This window comes from Tachyglossus aculeatus, chromosome 3, assembly GCF_015852505.1.
Source record: "Tachyglossus aculeatus isolate mTacAcu1 chromosome 3, mTacAcu1.pri, whole genome shotgun sequence".
Classification (NCBI taxonomy): domain Eukaryota; kingdom Metazoa; phylum Chordata; class Mammalia; order Monotremata; family Tachyglossidae; genus Tachyglossus; species Tachyglossus aculeatus.
In genome coordinates this window covers 2,049,103-2,070,000 of record NC_052068.1, presented here as the reverse complement: position 1 = coordinate 2,070,000, position 20,898 = coordinate 2,049,103, and the positions used below count along the sequence as shown (strand labels likewise).

The window sequence follows — 20,898 nt, the reverse complement described above, 5'->3', positions numbered from 1 at the left end:
GTTTTGTTGTCTGTCTCCCCCTTCTAGACTGTGAGCCCGTTTTTGGGTAGGGACCGTCTCTGTATTTTGCCGACTAGGACTTCCCAAGCACTTAGTACAGTGCTCTGCACACAGTAAGCTCTCAATAAATACAATTGAATGAATGAAAGTCACTTCACTTCTCTGTGCTCAGTTACCTCATCTGTAAAATGGGGATTAAGACTGTGAGCCCCACGTGGGACAACTTGACTACCTTTTATCCCCCCGGCACTTAAAACAGTGCTTGGCACATAGTAAGCGCTTAACAGATACCATCATTATTATGATTATTATTATTGAGGGCAGGAGCTTAGTAATAATGATAATAATAATAATGTTATTTGCTAAGTGTTTACTATGTTTGAGGCACTGTACTAAGCTCTGGGGTTGGATACAAGCAAATAAGGATTGACACAGTTCCTGTCCCTCATAGGGCTCACAGTCTCAATCCCCATTTTACAGATGAGGGAACTGAGGCCCAGAGAATAATAATAATAATAATAATAATAATAATAATAATAATGATGGCATTTATTAAGCGCTTACTACGGGTAAAGCACTGTTCTAAGCACTGGGGAGGTTACAAGGTGATCAGGTTGTCCCCCAGGGGGCTCACAGTCTTCACCCCCATTTTCCAGATGAGGGAACTGAGGCCCAGAGAAGTGAAAAAGTCACACAGCTGACAATTGGCGGAGCCGGGATTTGAACCCATGACCTCTGACTCCAAAGCCCGGGCTCTTTCCACTGAGCCAGATTTGGCCAAGGTCACCCAGCAAGCATGTGGTGGAGTCCGGAGTAGAAACCAGGACCTTCTAACTCCTAAGCCTGCGCTCTATCTGCTCCGCCTGGCTGTTTCCCATCACCGCTGAGCATGTGCGAGGAAGAACCATGCACGCGGAGCTTATCGATGGCCCCTGTTGGGGAAAGTGACGGACAGCAGGAACGCTCCACCCCGGATGGATAATTTTGCCGGACCCTGGGGGCCCCGATATCGCCAGACCCGGGGGGGTCCCAACATCGCCGGACCCAGGGGACCCCTTACCAACCTTCCCTATCTTCCCTCCCAAACCCTGTCCTCTCCCTGACATTCCCGTCACTGTAGACGGCACCACCATCCTTCCCGTCTCACAAGCCTGCAACCTTGGTGTCATCCTTGACTCCGCTCTCTCCTTCACGCTGAAGCAGCGTGGCTCAGTGGAAAAAGCCCAGGCTTGGAAGTCGGAGGTCATGGGTTCAAATGCCGGCTCCGCCACTTGTCAGCTGTGCGACTTTGGGCAAGTCACTTCACGTCTCTGGGCTCAGATACCTCATCTGTAAAATGTGGATTAAGACTGGGAGCCCCACGTGGGACAACCTGATCACCTTGTATCCTCCCCAGCACTTAGAACAGTGCTTTGCATGTAGTAAGCACTTAACAAATGCCATCATTATTATTATTAATCTCCCCCTTCTATCAATCAATCAATCAATCGTATTTATTGAGCGCTTACTATGTGCAGAGCACTGTACTAAGCGCTTGGGAAGTACAAATTGGCAACACATAGAGACAGTCCCTACCCAACAGTGGGCTCACAGTCTAAAAGGGGGAGACAGAGAACAGAACCAAACATACCAACAAAATAAAATAAATAGGATAGAAATGTACAAGTAAAATAAATAAATAAATAAATAAATAGAGTAATAAATATGTACAACCATATATACATATATACAGGTATATATAGACTGTGAGCCTGCTGTTGGATAGGGACCATCTCTATAAGTCGCCAACTTGTACTTCACAAGCGCTTAGTACAGTGCTCTGCGCACAGTAAGCGCTCAATAAATACGAATGAATAAATGAATGAATGAATGAATTCACCCCACACATCCAATCATCACCAAAACCTGCCGGTCTCACCTCCATAACATCGCCAAGATCCTCCCTTTCCTCTCCATCCAAACGGCTACCACATTGGTTCAATCTCTCATCCTATCCCGACTGGATGACTGCATCAGCCTCCTTTCTGATCTCCCAACCTCCTGTCTCTCCCCACTTCAGTCTATACTTCACTCTGCTGCTCGGATTATCTCTGTACAGAAATGCTCTGGGCATGTCACTCCCCTCTTCTAAAGTCACCAGTGGCTGCCTACCAATCTTCGAATCAAGCAAAAACTCACTATTGGCTTCAGAGCTCTCCATCATCTCGCCCCCTCTTACCTCACCTTCCTTCTCCCCTTTTCCAGCCCAGCCCATACACTCCGCTCCTCTGCCACCGCTAACCTCCTCACTGGGCCTCGTTGTCCCCTGGTCCACATCCTCCCCCTGGCCTGGAATGCCCTCCCTCCTCACATCCACCAAACTAGCTCACTTCCCCCTCCAAAGCCCTACTGAAAGCTCACCTCCTCCAGGAGGCCTTCCCAACTGAGTCCCCCTTTTCCTCTGCTCCTCCTCCCCATCGCCCCGACTCCCTTCCTCTGCTCCACTCCCTTTCCACCCCACAGCACTTGTGTATAAATGTATATGTTCGGTTTTGTTCTCTGTCTCCCACTTTCAGACTGTGAGCCCACTGTTGGGTAGGGACTGTCTCTATATGTTGCCAACTTGTACATCCCAAGCACTTAGTACAGTACTCTCCACACAGTAAGCGCTCAATAAATACGATTGATTGATTGATGTACATATTTATTATTCTATCTTTTTATTAATGATGTGTATATATCTATAATTCTATTTTTTCATATCCACTCATTCGATCGTATTTATTGAGCGCTTACTGTATGCAGAGCACTGTACTAAACGCTTTTATATGGATGCTTGTCTCCTTGTTTTGTTGTCTGTCTCTCCCTTTCTGGACTGTGGGTAGGGATCGCCTCTGTTGCGGAACTGTACTTTCCAAGTGCTTATTACAGTGCACTGCACACAGTGAGGACTCAATAGATACGACTGAAAGAATGAATGCAATCATATTTGATTGCATATGAGAAGCTGCTGTGGCTCAGTGGAAAGAGCCTATGTATATATGTTTTATACATATTTATTACTCTATTTATTTATTTATTTATTTTACTTGTACATATCTATTCTATTTATTTTATTTTGTTAGTATGTTTGGTTTTGTTCTCTGTCTCCCCCTTTTAGACTGTGAGCCCACTGCTGGGTAGGGACTGTCTCTATATGTTGCCAACGTGTACTTCCCAAGCGCTTAGTACAGCGCTCTGCACACAGTAAGTGCTCAATAAATACGATTGATGATGATGATGAAGAGCCTGGGCTTTGGAGTCAGAGGTCATGGGGTCAAATCCCAGCTCTGCCAACTGTCAGCTGTGTGACTTTGGGCAAGTCACTTAACTTCTCTGGGCCTCAGTTACCTCATCTGGAAAATGGGGATTAAAATTGGGAGCCCCCTGTGGGACAACCTGATCACTTTGTAACCTCCCCAGCGCTTAGAACAGTGCTTTGCACACAGTAAGCGCTTAACAAATACCATTATTATTATTATATTTATTGAGCACTTTCTGTGTGCAGAGCACTGTACTAAGCGCTTGGGAAGTACAATTTGGCAACACATAGAGACGGTTCCTACCCAACAGTGGGCTCACAGTCTAGAAGAATGAATGAATGATCCACCACAGGCCCTGAACACCTGTTAGCATTTCCTTGCAGCAACTAATTCTTCCTGCCTTGGTAATGGAATGACTATAAGTGGCTCCAACTTCCTTTCCACCCACCTCTTCTCTCCCCTCCATCTTTCCCTCCCTTCTCTTCCTGCTCCAACTCCCCACCCCCTCCCCCTTCCCAGCCTTCCCCAACATCCCCCCACCTTCCCGCCGGCCCCCACCTCCAGCCTTCCTTCTGGCCTTCCGGCCGCCCCGCCCAAGTCCTCTTCTAGCCTCATTCGTTCATTCAATCGTATTTATTGAGCGCTTACTGTGTGCAGAGCACTGTACTAAGTGCTTGGGAAGTACAAGTTGGCAACATATAGAGACGGTCCCTACCCAACAGCGGGCTCACAGTCTAGAAGGGGGAGACAGACAACAAAACGAAACATATTAACAAAATAAAATAAATAGAATAGTAAATATGTACAGGTAAAATAGAGTAATAAATCTGTACAGACATATAGAGCCTCCTCTCGGCCTTCCCACTGTGCCCTCCCAGCCCCTCTTCCGGCCCCTTTTTTTTTTTTTTTAATGGCATTTGTTAAGCGCTTACTATGTGTAAAGCACTGTTCTAAGCGCTGGGGGGATACAAGGTGATCAGGTTGTTCCACATAATTTAATAATAATAATGGCATTTATTAAGTGCTTACTATGTGCAAGGCACTGTTCTAAGTGCTGGGGAGGATACAAGGTGATCAGGTTGTCCCACATAATTTAATAATAATAATGGCATTTATTAAGCGCTTACTATGGGCAAAGCACTGTTCTAAGCGCTGGGGAGGATACAAGGTGATCAGGTTGTCCCACGGGGGGGGCTCACAGTCTTCATCCCCATTTTACAGATGAGGGAACTGCGGCACAGAGAAGTTAAGTGATTTGCCCAAAGTCACGCAGCTGACAGTTGGCGGAGCTGGGATTTGAACCCATGACCTCTGACTCCAAAGCCCGGGCTCTTTCCACTGAGCCACGCTGCTCTTCTTCACCCTTCCCTCCATCCCAACCCCTCTTCTGGCCTCCTCTCCGGCCTCCCTGCACCCCCCCACAACTCTTCTTCCAGCCTCCTCTCCAGACAACCCACCGCCCTGCCCCAACCCCTCTTCCAGCTCCTTCTCCAGCCTTACAGTCATTCCCCCTCCCCAAACCCCCTTCCAGCCTCCTCTCTTGTCTTCCCGCTGCATTATTTATTTATTTTACTTGTACATATCTATTCATTTTATTTTGTTAGTATGTTTGGTTTTGTTCTCTGTCTCCCCCTTTTAGACTGTGAGCCCACTGTTGGGTAGGGACTGTTGGGTGAGGCCTGTGGTGGCTCAGAGGGAAAGTAACAGCCTTGAAAGGCTGGTGGCCTGGCTTCTAATCCCCTCTCTGGTATGAGAGTTTAAAAATAGATTGTAAATACCTAGGAGGGTCTAGAATGGATCACCTAAGAGTGCTGAGATAAAATTTTCTTTTAGACTGTGAGCCCACTGTTGGGTAGGGACTGTCTCTATATGTTGCCAACTTGTACTTCCCAAGCGCTTAGTACAGCGCTCTGCACATTGTAAGCGCTCAATAAATACGGTTGATGATGATGATGACTGTATATGTTGCCAACTTGTATTTCCCAAGCGCTTAGTACAGTGCTCTGCACACAGTAAGCGCTCAATAAATGCGATTGATTGATTGATTGATTGATCCCCACCCAATCCTCTCTTCCAGCCTCCTCTCCCATCTCCCTGCCATCCCCCCGGCAATCTTTAGCTCCTTTCCAGCCTGTCCATCAGCCCTCTCCACCCCCATTTCCCCTTCCAGTCTCCCCTCCAGCCACCCCCGAAGTCTCCCCACTGGCCTTTCCTCAAGCCACCCCCCGCAGGCCTCTCTTCCAGCCTCCTTTCTGGATACCCCACTAGCCTCCCGTCCGGCCCCGGTCACCCTCCTGTGGAGCAGAGGTCCGGACCGGCTGGGGCATCAGCCGGTCTCGACGGGGACCCAGCGGGGATCATCATCATCAATCGTATTTATTGAGCGCTTACTATGTGCAGAGCACTGTACTAAGCGCTTGGGAAGTACAAATTGGCAACATATAGAGACGGTCCCTACCCAACAGTGGGCTCACAGTCTAAAAGGGGGAGACAGAGGACAAAACCAAACATACTAACAAAATAAAATAAATAGAATAGATATGTACAAAATAAATAAATAAATAAATAGAGTAAGAAATATGTACAAACATATATACATATATACAGGTGCTGTGGGGAAGGGAAGGAGGTAAGATGGGGGGGATGGAGAGGGGGACGAGGGGGAGAGGAAGGAAGGGGGATGGACGTGGCCCAGCAGAGGAGGGCGGGGAAGAAGGCCTTGACTCACCATGCTGGGTGAAGAGGTCACTGTGGACAATTTCGGTCAGGCACTGCAGCTTCTGAACAGTCAACCAGCCCGGCGGCACCTTCAGGGTGAACTCGGTGAACATTTTGCTGGGGAGAAAGGGATGGGCGGGGTGAGGGCACCGAACGGTGCCAGCGTCCTGTCCCCCTTCCTCTGACCAACAGGAAAGGGGCTGGCCATGGTGAGACTCAAAGCCTCTGATGAAGGCTCTGAATTGCTCTCAGAACAGGAGACATGATTTATGCGTGACTTACAATTTAGACATGACATTGCTCTGATCATCGTCATCATCAATCATATTTATTGAGTGCTTACTGTGTGCAGAGCACTGTACTAAGCGCTTAGGAAGTACAAATTGGCAACATATAGAGACAGTCCCTACCCAACAGTGGGCTCACAGTCTAAACCGGGGAGACAAAACCAAACATACTAACAAAATAAAATAAATAGAATAGATATGTACAAGTAAAATAAATAAATAAATAGAGTAATAACTATGTACAAACATATATACGTATATACAGGTGCTGTGGGGAAGGGAAGGAGGTAAGACGGGGGAGATGGAGAGGGGGACGAGGGGGAGAGGAAGGAAGGGGCTCAGTCTGGGAAGGCCTCCTGGAGGAGGTGAGCTCTCAGTAGGGCCTTGAAGGGAGGAAGAGAGCGAGCTTGGCGGATGGACGGAAGGAGGGCATTCCAGGCCAGGGGGAGAACGTGGGCCGGGGGTCGACGGTGGGACAGGCGAGAGCGAGGCCCGGTGTGGGCTGGGCTGTAGAAGGAGAGAAGGGAGGTGAGGTAGGAGGGGGTGAGGTGATGGACAGCCTTGAAGTCCAGGGTGAGGAGTTTCTGCCTGATGCGCAGATTGACTGGTAGCCTCTGATCACAGTAAGTGCTCAATAAATGCGATTGAATAATGATGATGATGATGATGGCATTTATTAAGCACTTACTATGAGCAAAGCACTGTTCTAAGCGCTGGGGAGGATACAAGGTGATCAGGTTGTCCCACGTGGGGCTCACACAGTCTTCGTCCCCATTTTACAGATGAGATAACTGAGGCACAGAGAAGTGAAGTGACTCGCCCCAGGTCACACAGCTGACAATTGGTGGAGCCGAGATGACAGTGCTCGGAACACAGCAAGTGCTCACGAAATGCGACTGAATGATGATGACGATGATGATGGCATTTATGAAGCGCTTACTATGTGCAAAGCACTGTTGTAAGTGCTGGGGAGCTTAAAAGGTGATCAGGTTGTCCCACGGGGGGCTCACAGGGGAGAGAAGCAGCTCTGCCACTAGCTTACTCAGCGACCCTGGGCAAATCACGTTATTTCTCTACGCCTCCATTTCCTCAATGGTAAAATGGGGTTTCCATACCTGCTTTCTCTCCTACTTAACCAGGGAGCCCAAGAGGGACTATTATCTATTTATTTTGTATTTATTATTTATTTAATTATCTATTATTATTATAGATAATATACTATCTATATAAGCGGTGTGGCCCAGTGGGAAGAGCAAGGGCTTTGGAGCCAGAAGTCATGGGTTCAAATCCCGGCTCCGCCACTTGTCAGCTGGGTGACTTTGGGCAAGTCACTTCACTTCTCTAGGCCTCAGTCACCTCATCTGTAAAGTGGGGATGAAGACTGTGAGCCCCCCGTGGGACAACCTGATCACCTTGTAATCTCTCCAGCGCTTAGAACAGTGCTTTGCACATAGTAAGCGCTTAATTAATGCCATTATTATTATTATTATCTATTATTTATTTATCTATTACCTATTAGTGTGATGACTTGACACCTGTCCACATGTTTTGTTTTATTATCTGTCTCCCCCTTCTAGACTGTGAGCCCGTTGCTGGGTAGGGACCGTCTCTATATGTAGCCGACTTGTACTCATTCATTCATTCATTCAATTGTATTTACTGAGCACTTACTGTGTGCAGAGCACTGTACTAAGCGCTTGGGAAGTACAAGTTGGCAACATATAGAGACGGTCCCTACCCAACAGTGGGCTCACAGCCTAGAAGGGGGAGACGGAGAACAAAACAAAACATATTAACAAAATAAAATAAATAGAATAAATATTAGTCCAGTGCTCTGCACACAGTAAGCGCTCAATAAATACGATTGAATGAATGAATGAATGAATGAATGAATGAAAGGCACTCTGTCCCAATTAACTTGTATGTGCCCCAACTCTCAAACCGTGCTTGCCACAGAGCAAGCGCTTAATACGATTAAAACAAGGAAAAAGGGGGAAGGTGGGGTGTTCACCTCAGCTCCTTGGGATCGAACACGAGCTTCACGTCGTTAACGATGGTCGGCAAGAACTTCAGCGCGGCGCCCTGGAAAGAAGCAGCCGGGGGAGCCACAATTAACATCAACATCATCAACATCAATCGTATTTGTTGAGCGCTTACTATGTGCAGAGCACTGTACTAAGCGCTTGGGAAGTACAAGTTGGCAACATCTAGAGACAGTCCCTACCCAACAGTGGGCTCACAGTCTAGAAGGGGGAGACAGAGAACAAAACCAAACATACTAACAAAATAAAATACATAGAATAGATATGTACAAGTAAAATAAATAAATAAATAGAGTAATAAATATGTACAAACATATATACATATATACAGGTGCTGTGGGGAAGGGAAGGAGGAAAGGTGGGGGGGATGGGGAGGGGGACCCACTACAGCCCTCCTCCATGGCTCTGAGGGAGACGCCCAGTGCCCCATTCCCCAGAACACACCCACGCTTGGGGCCTTGGCCTCTTTTGGAGGGTCCAAGTGGAACCGATGCTTTGCGCACAGTAAGCGCTCAATAAATACGACTGAATAAGTGAATGAATGAACCAGCAGTACTCAAGCACCTTAAAATGGTGCTCAAACACTTAATACAGTGCTCTGCAGCCACCAACACTCAGTCAATACCACCTATTAAGAAGCAGCGTGTCTCAGTGGAAAGAGCACGAGCTTTGGAGTCAGAGGTTATGGGTTCAAATCCCGGCTCCGCCAATTGTCAGCTGTGTGACTTTGGGCAAGTCACTTCAGTTCTCTGGACCTCAGTTACCTCATCTGCAAAATGGGGATTAAGACGGTGAGCCCCCCCGTGGGACAACCTGATCACCTTGTAACTTCCCCAGTGCTTAGAACAGTGCTTTGCACATAGCAAGAGCTTATTATTATTATAGTCATTGAGCACCGACACCATGCGATAACAATAAAAATAATGGTATCTGTTAAGCGCTCATTATGTGCCAAGCGTTGGGGCAGATACGAGGTAATCAGGTTGTCCAACGTGGAGCTCACAGTCAATCCCCATTTTACAGAGGAGATAAATGAGGTACAGAAGTGAAGTGGCTTGCCCAAGGTCACATAGCAGACAAGTGGTGGGGCCGGGATTAGAACCCACGTCCTCTGACTCCCAAGCCCGGGCTCTTTCCACTAAACCACGCTGTTTCTCTGGGATTCAGTCATTCATTCAATCATATTTATTGAGCGCTTACTGTGTGCAGAGCACTGTACGAAGCGCTTGGAAAGTACAGGTTGGCAACATATAGCGATGGTCCCTACCCAACAGTGGGCTCACAGTCTAGAAGGGGATGGGATGATAATAATAACAATAATAATGGCATTTATTAAGCGCTTACTATGTGCAAAGCACTGTTCTAAGCGCTGGGGAGGTTACAAGGGATGATACCAACAACCCTACGCCAACTCGGCCAAGACCAGCAGCGTGGCCTAGTGGATAGAGAACGGGCCTGGGAATCACAAGGACCTGGGTTCTAATCCCGGCTCTGCCACCTGTCTGCTATGTGACCCTGGGCAGGTCACTTAACTTCTCTGGGCCTCAGTTACCTCACCTGTAAACGGGAGATTAAGACTGTGAGCCCCATGTGGGACACGGACTGTATCCAAACTGAATACCTTGTATCTATCCCAGTGCTTAGTACAGTGCCTGGCACACGATAAGGACTGAACAACACACAGTCCCCCTTTTAGACTGTGAGCCCACTGTTGGGTAGGGCTCACAGTCTTAATCCCCATTTTACAGATGAGATCACTGAGGCCCAGAGTGGTTAAGTGACTTGCTCAAGGTCACACACCTGACAATGGCGGAGCTGGGATTTGAACCCAAAGCCCGTGCCCCTTCCACTGAGCCACGCTGCTTCTCTATGTGCTTCTACTTATCTTGCATCTACTACAGTGCTTAGAAGAGTTCCTGGCACATAGTAAGCGCTCAACAAATACCATAATTATTATTATTAATATAAATAAAGAGAGAGAGGAGAAAGAGACAGGGGGAGAGAGATAGTCTTTTAGACTGTGAGCCCACTGTTGGGTAGGGACTATCTCTATATATTGCCAACTTGTACTTCCCAAGCGCTTAGTACAGTGCTCTGCACACAGTAAGCGCTCAATAAATACGATTGATGATGATGATGAACAAAAACCATAAAAAGAAAAAAACTCAGGGAGGCTCATGGCTCCAAGCCAGCTCACTGCGGCATTGCCCCTCAGTCCCTGCCCGGGGAAGCCACCATGGGCAGAGAGCATTAGCCCACCACCCGTTTGGCCCAGCGTGGCTCAGTGGAAAGAACCCGGGCTTGGGAGTCAGAGGTCATGGGTTCAAATCCCGGCTCCGCCACTTGTCAGCTGTGTGACTTTGGGCAAGTCACGTGACTTCTCTGGGCCTCAGTTACCTCATCTGTAAAATGGGGATGAAGACTGTGGGCCCCAGGTGGGACAACCTGATCACTTTGTATCCCCCCCAGCGCTTAGAATGGTGCTTTGCACGTAGTAAGCGCTTAACAAATAGCATTATCATTATTATTGTTGGTAGGCAATCTCGGAACCAACCCGGCCCGGCTCCGTCTGATTGGTAGGTGCTCATTCATTCGTTCATTCAATCATATTTATTGAGCGCTTACTGTGTGCAGAGCACTGTACTAAGCGCTTGGTTCTCAAAACCACCGCGGCCCAGCTCTGTCTGATCGGTGGGCCTTGTTGGAGACACGCTGGCCCGGCTCCGTCTGATGGGCGCGTGATCTCGGAGCCACCACGGCCCGGCTCCGTCTGATGGGCGGGTGTCCTCAGAGCTATGACGGCCTGACTCGGTCTGATCAGCCTTTTATTCTATTTATTCTATTTTATTTTGTTAGTAGGTTTGGTTTTGTTCTCTGTCTCCCCCTTTTAGACTGTGAGCCCACTGTTGGGTAGGGACCGTCTCTATATGTTGCCAACTTGGACTTCCCCAAGCGCTTAGTACAGTGCTCTGCACACAGTAAGCGCTCAATAAATACGATTGATTGATTGATTGATTGATTTTAGACTGTGAGCCCACTGTTGGGTAGGGACTGTCTCTATTCCACACAGTAAGCACTCAATAAATACGATTGATTGATTGATTGATTGATTTTAGACTGTGAGCCCACTGTTGGGTAGGGACCGTCTCTATATGTTGCCAACTTGGACTTCCCCAAGCGCTTAGTACAGTGCTCTGCACACAGTAAGCGCTCAATAAATACGATTGATTGATTGATTGATTTTAGACTGTGAGCCCACTGTTGGGTAGGGACTGTCTCTATTGCACACAGTAAGCGCTCAATAAATACGATTGATTGATTGATTGATTGATTTTAGGCTGTGAGCCCACTGTTGGGTAGGGACTGTCTCTATATGTTGCCAAATTGAACTTCCCAAGTGCTTAGTACAGTGCCCTGCACACAGTAAGCTCTCAATAAATACGATTGATTGATATTGATTGATCAGCGTGCCTTCTCAGAGCCACCCCAGCCCGGCTCCTTCTGATCGGGGCGTGTTCCCAGAGCTATCGTGGCCCGGCTCCGTCTGACAGGTGGGTAGTAATAGTAATGATGTCATTTGTTAAGCACCTACTATGTGCAGAGCACTGTTCTAAGCGCTGGGGGGGATGCAAGGTGATCAAGTTGCCCCACGTGGGGCTCACAATCAATCCCCATTTTACAGATGAGGTAACTGAGGCTCAGAGAAGTTAAGTGACTTGCCCAAGATCACACAGCCGTCATGTGGTGGAGTCGGGATTCGAACCCATGACCCCTGACTCCAAAGCCCGTGCTCTTTTCACTGAGCCACGCTGCTGTCCTTGAAGCTATGACAGTACGGCTCTGACTGCCGCCCGTCTTTGGAGCCACCCCAGCCCGGCACCTTCTGATCGGGGCGTTTCTTCATAGCTACCACGGTCCAGCTCCGTCTGACGGGAGCGCGTACTCGGAGCCTGGCCCCATCTGATAATAATAATAATAATAATAATGAGGGCATTTATTAAGCGCTTACTATGTGCAAAGCACTGTTCTAAGCACTGGAGAGGTTACAAGGTGATCAGGTTCACAGGGGGCTCAGTCTTCATCCCCATTTTACAGATCAGGGAACTGAGGCCCAGAGAAGTTAAGTGACTTGCCCAAATTATAATAACGATGGCATGTATTAAGCGCTTACTATGTGCAAAGCACCGTTCTAAGCGCTGGGGAGGTTACAAGGTGATCAGGTTGTCCCACGGGGGGCTCACAGTCTTCATCCCCATTTTACAGATGAGGGAACTGAGGCCCAGAGAAGTTAAGTGACTTGCCCAAATAATAATAATAATGATGATGGCATTTATTAAGCGCTTACTATGTGCAAAGCACTGTTCTAAGCGCTGGGGAGGTTACAAGGTGATCAGGTTGTCCCACGGGGGGCTCACAGTCTTCATCCCCATTTTACAGATGAGGGAACTGAGGCCCAGAGAAGTTAAGTGACTTGCCCAAATAACAATAATAATAATGATGGCATTTATTAAGTGCTTACTATGTGCAAAGCACTGTTCTAAGCGCTGGGGAGGTTAAAGGTGATCAGGTTGCCCCACGGGGGGCTCACAGTTCATCCCCATTTTACAGATGAGGGAACTGAGGCCCAGAGAAGTGAAGTGACTTGCCCAAAGTCACACAGCTGACAATTGGCAGAGCCGGGATTTGAACCCATGACCTCTGACTCCAAAGCCCGGGCTCTTGCCACTGAGCCACGCTGTGAGCATTCTCAGAGCCACCCCGAAACACGGCACACCGCCAAGACAGCACTATGCACGCGGATCCGTGCTTTTTGAACAGTTGGAATTCACTCCTCGCTCAGCCGCACAGCACTTATAATAATGATGGCATTTGTTAAGTGCTTACTATGTGCCAAGCACTGTCCTAAGCGCTGGGGGGGGGGGGGGGGGGGGGGATACAAGGTGATCACGTTGTCCCACGTGGGGCTCACAGTCTTCATCCCCATTTTACAGATGAGGTAACTGAGGCCCAAAGAAGTGAAGTGACTTGCCCAAAGTCACCCAGCTGACAAGTGTCAGAGCCGGGATTAGAACCCATGACCTCTGGCTCCCAAGCCCTCCGAGCCACGCTGCTTCTCTTATGTCCACACCCATAATTTACTTATTTATATTAATTATATTCATGTCCATCTCCCCCTCTAGACAGTAAGCTCGCTGTGCCTAACCCACTCTGTTGAACTGTAATAATAATAATGATGGCATTGTTAGGCGCTTACTATGAGCCAGGCACTGTACTAAGCGCTGGGGTGGGTACAAGCAAATCGAATTGCACACAGATCCTGTCCCAGGTGGGGAACACTGTCCCAATCCCCATTTTACAGATCATTATCATCATCAATCGTATTTATTGAGCGCTTACAATGTGCAGAGCACTGTACTAAGCGCTTGGGAAGTACAAATTGGCAACATATAGAGACAGTCCCTACCCAACAGTGGGCTCACAGTCTAAAAGACTGTACAGATGAACCGTACCGTACTCTCCTAAGCGCTTAGTATGTACTCAATAAATACCATTGATTGATTGACTGATTGAAATAATAATAATAATAATAATGGCATTTGTTAAGCGCTTACTATGTGCAAAGCACTGTTCTAAGCGCTGGGGGGATACAATGGGATCAAGTCGTCCCACGTGGGGCTCACAGTCTTAATCCTCATTTTACAGATGAGGTAACTGAAGCTCAGAGAAGTTACGTGACTTGCCCAAGGTCACACAGCAGGCACGTGGAGGAGCCGGCATTCGAACCCATGACCTCTGACTCCAAAGCCCGGGCTCTTTCCACTGAGCCACGCTACTTCTCTGTAAAGCACTGAAAGCATTTTGATGGGGCGGGAACAGATGAGGAGGAGCCAGCGTGGCTTAGTGGAAAGAGCCCGGGCTTAGGAGCCAGAGGTCCTGGGTTCTAATCTCAGCTCCGCCACTTGTCAGCTGTGTGACTTTGGGCAAGTCACTTCACTTCTCGATGACTCAGTTCCCTCATCTGCAAAACGGGGATTGCGACTGTGAGCCCCACAAGGGACAACCTGATTACCCTGTATCTACCCCAGCGCTTAGAACAGTGCTCGACACATTGTAAGCACTTAACAAATACCATCATTATTATTGTACAATTATTATTATTGTATTATACGAAGCAGCGTGGCTCAGTGGAAAGAGCCCGGGCTTTGGAGTCAGAGGTCACCGGTTCAAATCCTGGCTCCGCCAACTGCCTGCTGTGTGACCTTGGGCAAGTCACTTAACTTCTCTGTGCCTCAGTTCCTTCATCTGTAAAACGGGGGTTCAGACTGTGAGCCCCCCATGGGATAACCTGATCACCTTGTAACCTCCCCAGCGCTTAGAACAGTGCTTTGCACATAGTAAGCGCTTAATAAATGCCATTATTATTATTATTATGAGGATGCATGGAACGCAGAGGCGGAGACGGACAGAGGGACACGCAGAAAGACCCAGAGACAGAAAGAACAGGGAGACAGAGAGTATGTGTGGGCTGGGGGGTTGGGGGGAGAGGGGCAGTGAGTGAGTGAGTGAGTGAGTGAGTGAGTGAGTGTGTGTGTGTGTGTGTGTGTGTGTGTGTGTGTGTGCGTCTGTCTGAGAGTGTGAGTGTGTGCTCCCAGAAGCCAATGTAGCTCTGCTCCAGCTGGCTCTCCAAACCCCCGGAACCCCAATACTCAAAAATCTCCAGTGGTTGCCTATCAACCTTCGAATCAGGCAAAAACTCCTCACCCTGGGCTTCCAGGCTGTCCATCCATCCCCTCTCCCCCTCCTACCTCCCCTCCCTTCTGTCCTTCTCCAGCCCAGCCCGCACCCTCCGCTCCTCTGCCACCACTCACCTCCTCACTGGGCCTCGTTCTCGCCTGTCCGCCGTCGACCCCCAGCCCACATCATCCCCCGGGCCCGGAATGCCCTCCCTTTGCCCATCCGCCAAGCTAGCTCTCTTCCTCCCTTCAGGGCCCTACTGAGAGCTCACCTCCTCCAGTAGGCCTTCCCAGACTGAGCCCTCCTTTTCCTCTGCTCCTCCTTCCATCCCCATCACCTCTACACCCTCTCTCTACTCTACCCCCCTTCCTGCCCCACAGCACTTGTGTATATATGTACATATTCATTATTCTATTTATTTTATTAACTATATATATATAATTATATTTATTTACATTGATGCTATTGATGCCTGTCCACTTGCTTTGTTTTGTTATCTGTCTCCTCCCTTCTAAACTGTGAGCTCGTTGGGTAGGGATTGTCTCTATTTGTTGCCAATTTGTACTTTCCAAGCTCTTAGTACAGTGCTCTGCACACAGTAAGCGCTCCATAAATATGATTGAATGAATGTATAGATCTATAATTCTATTTATTTACATTGATGCTATTGATACCTGCCCACTTGCTTTGTTTTGTTGTCTGTCTCCCCCCTTCTAAACTGTGAGCCCGCTGGGTAGGGATTGTCTCTATTTGTTGCCAATTTGTACTTTCCAAGCTCTTAGTACAGTGCTCTGCACACAGTAAGCACTCAATACAATTGAATGAATGAATATATAGATCTATAATTCTATTTATTTACATTGATGCTATTGATGCCTGTCCACTTACTTTGTTTTGTTATCTGTCTCCCCCCTTCTAAACTGTGAACCCATTGGGTAGGGATTGTCTCTATTTGTTGCCAATTGGTACTTTCCAAGCTCTTAGTACAGTGCTCTGCACACAGTAAGCGCTCCATAAATATGATTGAATGAATGATGAATATATAGATCTATAATTCTATTTATTTTGATGCTATTGATGCCTGTCCACTTGCTTTGTTTTGTTGTCTGCCTCCCCCCTTCTAAACTGTGAGCCTGTTGGATAGGGATTGTCTCTATTTGTTGCCCATTTGTACTTTCCAAGCTCTTAGTACAGTGCTCTGCACACAGTAAGCGCTCCATAAATACGATTGAATGAATGAATATATAGATCTATAATTCTATTTATTTACATTGATGCTATTGATGCCTGTCCACTTGCTTTGTTTTGTTGTCTGTCTCCCCCCTTCTAAACTGTGAGCGCATTGGGTAGTGATTGTCTCTATTTGTTGCCAATTTGTACTTTCCAAGCTTTTCCAAGCTTACCTCCTTCCCTTCCCCACAGCACCTGTATATATGTATATATGTTTGCACATATTTATTACTCTATTTGTTGATTGATTGATTTTACTTGTACATATCTATTCTATTTATTTTATTTTGTTAGTGTGCTTCCCCCTTTTAGACTGTGAGCCCACTGTTGGGTAGGGACCGTCTCTATATGTTGCCAACTCGTACTTTCCAAGCGCTTAGTACAGTGCTCTGCACATAGTAAGTGCTCAATAAATATGATTGATTGATTGATTGATTTAATACAGTGCTGTGCACACAGTAAGTGCTCATTAAATACGACAATGAATGAATGGGATGAGTTCAGTGCTCTGCACATAGTAAGCGCTCAATAAATACGATTGATGATGATGAGGAGGAGCCGCCACCCCAACCCGGCTGACGCCCCCACCCAGCCGTCCACCCGCCATGCCACAGGAGCGGGATTCTTGGGGGGCGGCCAGACCAGTGTGAGGGGAGAATCAGGCCAGCGGCCATGGGGACACCACCAGCGGCATGGGCAGGCTGCAGCTGCTGGAGGAGGGAAGCAACGTGGCCTAGTGGAAAGAGCCCACGCTTGGTCATCAGAGGACCTGGGTTCTAATCCCGGCCCTGCCACTTAATAATAATAATAATGATGGCATTTGTTAAGCGCTTACTATGTGCAAGGCACTGTTCTAAGCGCTGGGGAGGTTACAAGGTGATCCGGTTGTCCCACGGGGGGCTCACAGTCTTCATCCCCATTTTCCAGATGAGGGAACTGTGGCATAGAGAATCAATCAATCAATCTTTTAGACTGTGAGCCCACTGTTGGGTAGGGACTGTCTCTATATGTTGCCAATTTGTACTTCCCAAGCGCTTAGTACAGTGCTCTGCACGTAGTAAGCGCTCAATAAATACGATTGATGATGATCAATCGTATTTATTGAGCGCTTACTATGTGCAGAGCACTGTACTAAGCGCTTGGGAAGTACAGAGAAGTTAAGTGACTTGCCCAAAGTCACACAGCTGACAAGCGGCAGAGCCGGGATTTGAACCCATGACCTCTGACTCCAAAGCCCGGGCTCTTTCCACTGAGCCATATGTGAGCTTGGGCCAGTCACATCACTTCTCTGGCTCGGTGGAAAGAACACGGGCTTGGGAGTCAGAGGTCATGGGTTCGAATTCCGGCTCCGCCACATGTCTGCTGTGTGACCTTGGGCAAGCCACTTAACTTCTCTAGCCTCAGTTCCCTCATCTGTAAAATGGGGATTAAGACTGTGAGCCCCACGTGGGACAACCTTGATTACCTTGTATCCCCCCAGCACTTATAACAGTGCTTTGCACATAGTAAGCGCTTAACAAATGCCATCATCATTATTATTATTCTCTGGATCTCAGTTCCCTCATCTGTAAAATGGGGATTAAGACCGGGAGCCCCACGCGGGGCTTAGATGGTGCCCAATCTGAATAGCGTGTATCTACCCCAGCACTTAGTACAGTGCCTGGCACATAGTAAGCACTTAATACCATAAAAAGAAAAAAGAAAAGAGGAGGAAGCTGACAAAGACACCATCCTTAGCTCCAACGGGAAGACACAGATGGACACACAAGGAAAACCCGAAGATTCTCCTGTCACGGATGAGCCTCAGCCCTGAGACTCCGGGGCTGAGACCCCACGGGGAGGAGTTGCTTCTAGTGCCAGTGGCTTGCCCAGCACCACTGGCGCTCTCGGGTCCCTGCCCACTGTATTCCCACTGGGAATCCCACAAATCTGTATTCCCGAATCCCACTAGCGGGCAGGGGCGCAGCACCGGGTGAAGTGCACACAGACGCTTTGGACCTGCAGGGCACATTGATGGCAGCGGATGCGAGCACGGGGCCGATGCTGGACCGGAGCGCCGTGACCCCTGTAGACGGTCGCCTTGGCAACCACGGTGGTCTTCCCCGCCCACCGAGTCGGCCACTTTGCGGGATTCCAGCCGGGCCCATCCACCTCGCAGAACAGCCCCAGTGGTTCTTCCGTCAGAAAGAACGTTTTCATCTTACCCGTTTACTCCTGACGAGGAAACTGAGGCCCCGAGAGGTGAAGTGACTCGCCCAAGATCACACAGCAGGCCGGCGGCGGAGCTGGGATTTAAACCCGGGTCTCTCGACTCCCAACCCGGCTCTTCCCACCAGGCTACGCTGCCCCACTTTATCGAGTCCTCGGCAAAGCAACGTATTCCTGAGCTAATCAACCCCAGACTCCCCAATCTGTGCTCCGATCGGATCGGAATGACAAGCATCTCCAGGACGAGAAAAAGGTTCAAAAATGTTCAAAGCGGGGGGATTTGGGAAATGCTGATTTGCATCGTTCCAAGTTCTCTCCGGTGAACAGGAAACGATCAAACGTCTAATTAAAGCGTCACCTTAATCAAAACTGTTTAAAACAACCCCCCGCCGTCACCTCCAAAACGACGTACTTTGTATCTCACATCAGCGTGATATTGTTCGTGTCGCGGGGGCTAAAAATACCACTCCTGATGATGATATTCGGGGTAATTATTTTCATTAAATCCATTAGCATATCTTCCCGTAAGGTTAGAAGAGCTATCAATGATAGGAAATAAGCTTTTTCTTGAATAATGTATGAAGCCATTATTAATTTACATATTTCTCCTCACAGAACTAACTACCAGTCTGATTCCAGTTAGGATTTTGAGCAACAACGTATGTAATCTGCAAATGAATTATCCAGGCGGGCCAAAATCATTCTAATCTCCGGCAGCGAGACCCGAATCCGAGCCAGGAACAAGGAATGGTGGATCAAATCGATCAATGGATTGTATTGAGCGCTTACTGCATGCGGGGCACTGTACTAAGCGCTTAGGAGACAACAGAAAAGCAGCGTGAGAAGCAGCGTGGCTCAGTGGAAAGAGCCCGGGCTTTGGAGTCAGAGGTCATGGGTTCAAATCCCGGCTCCGCCAATTGTCAGCTGTGTGACTTTGGGCAAGTCACTTAACTTCTCTGTGCCTCAGTTACCCCATCTGGAAAATGGGGATTAAGACTGTGAGCCCCCCATGGGACAACCTGATCACTTTGTAACCTCCCCAGCGCTTAGAACAGTGCTTGGCACATAATAAGTACTTAATAAATGCCATCATAATAAACAGAAACGGAACATGGCCTAGTGGAGGGAGCACAGGCCTGGAAGTCCGAGGACCTGGGTTCCAATCCCGGCTCTGCCATTCAACTGCTGTGTGACATTGGGCAAGTTACTTCAATTTTCTGTGCCTCAGTTACCTCATCTGTAAAATGGGGATTAAGACTATGAATGCCACTCGTTGTGGGAAGGCAATGTGTCTGTTTGATGTTGTATTGTACTCTCCCAAGCGCTTAGTACAGTGCTTGGCACACAGGAAGAGCTCAATAAATATGACTGAATGAATGAGTGAATGTGGGACAGACCTCGCCCCCTTCTAGACTGTGAGCCCACTGTTGGGTAGGGACCGTCTCTACATGTTGCCAACTTGTACTTCCCAAGCGCTTAGTCCAGTGCTCTGCACACAGTAAGCGCTCAATATATATGATTGAATGAATGAATGAATTAATTAATTAATGAATGACAGGGACTGAGTCCAAGCTGATTTGCTTGTCTCTATCCAGAGCTTAGTACAGTGCCTGCTATATAGTAGGCACCTAACAAATACCATTAAAAAAAAAAATACAATAGAGTCGGGAAGATATGATACCTGCTGACAAGGAGCTACCAGTCTATGGGGAAATGGACATTAAAATAGATTGCAGATTCATTCATTCAATCGTATTTATTGAGCGCTTACTGTGTGCAGAGCACTGTACTACAGATGTTCCCCTCTAGACTGTAAGCTCCTTATGGGCAGGGAACGTGTCTGGTAATTCCGTTCTATGGTACTCTTCCAAGCGCTTAGTACAGTGCTCTGCACATAGTAAGCGCTCAATAAATACCATTCATTCATTCAGTCGTATTTATTGAGCGCTTACTGTGTGCAGAGCACTGTCCTAAGCACTTGGGAAGTACAAGTTGGCAACGTATAGAGACGGTCCCTACCCAACAGTGGGCTCACAGTCTAGGAGGGGGAGACAGAGAACAAAACAAAACATATTAACAAAATAAAATGAATAGAATAAATATGTACAAATAAAATAACAAATAACAAACCACTGATTGATTGAGGAAATGGCAGAGGGTAAAGATGTTTTGTTTTGTTGTCTGTCTCCCCTTTCGAGACTGTGAGCCCGCTGTTGGGTAGGGACCGTCTCTATCTCTTGCCAACTTTTATTTCCCAAGTGCTTAGTACAGTGCTCTGCACAGAGTAAGCGCTCAATAAATAGGATTGAATGAATGAATGTGGATATAAGTGCTGTGGGGCTGGAGATGGGGTGAATATCAAGAGCTTAAGGGGAACACAGCACTTGATGTTCAGCA

General features: G+C 47.8%; 1 protein-coding gene across 3 annotated transcripts in view; it reads right to left on the bottom strand.

The window, feature by feature from the left end:
* Positions 1–20,898, bottom strand: part of DOCK1 (dedicator of cytokinesis 1) — a 552,732-nt gene that overhangs the window by 395,384 nt on the left and 136,450 nt on the right. For all 3 annotated transcript variants that reach the window (XM_038743481.1, XM_038743482.1, XM_038743483.1), the window contains exons 24-25: positions 8,298–8,368; positions 6,010–6,116 (exon numbers count right to left, since the gene is read on the bottom strand). In XM_038743481.1, the coding sequence (XP_038599409.1) occupies positions 6,010–6,116; positions 8,298–8,368 (178 nt within the window). The remainder of the gene's footprint in view (positions 1–6,009; positions 6,117–8,297; positions 8,369–20,898) is intronic.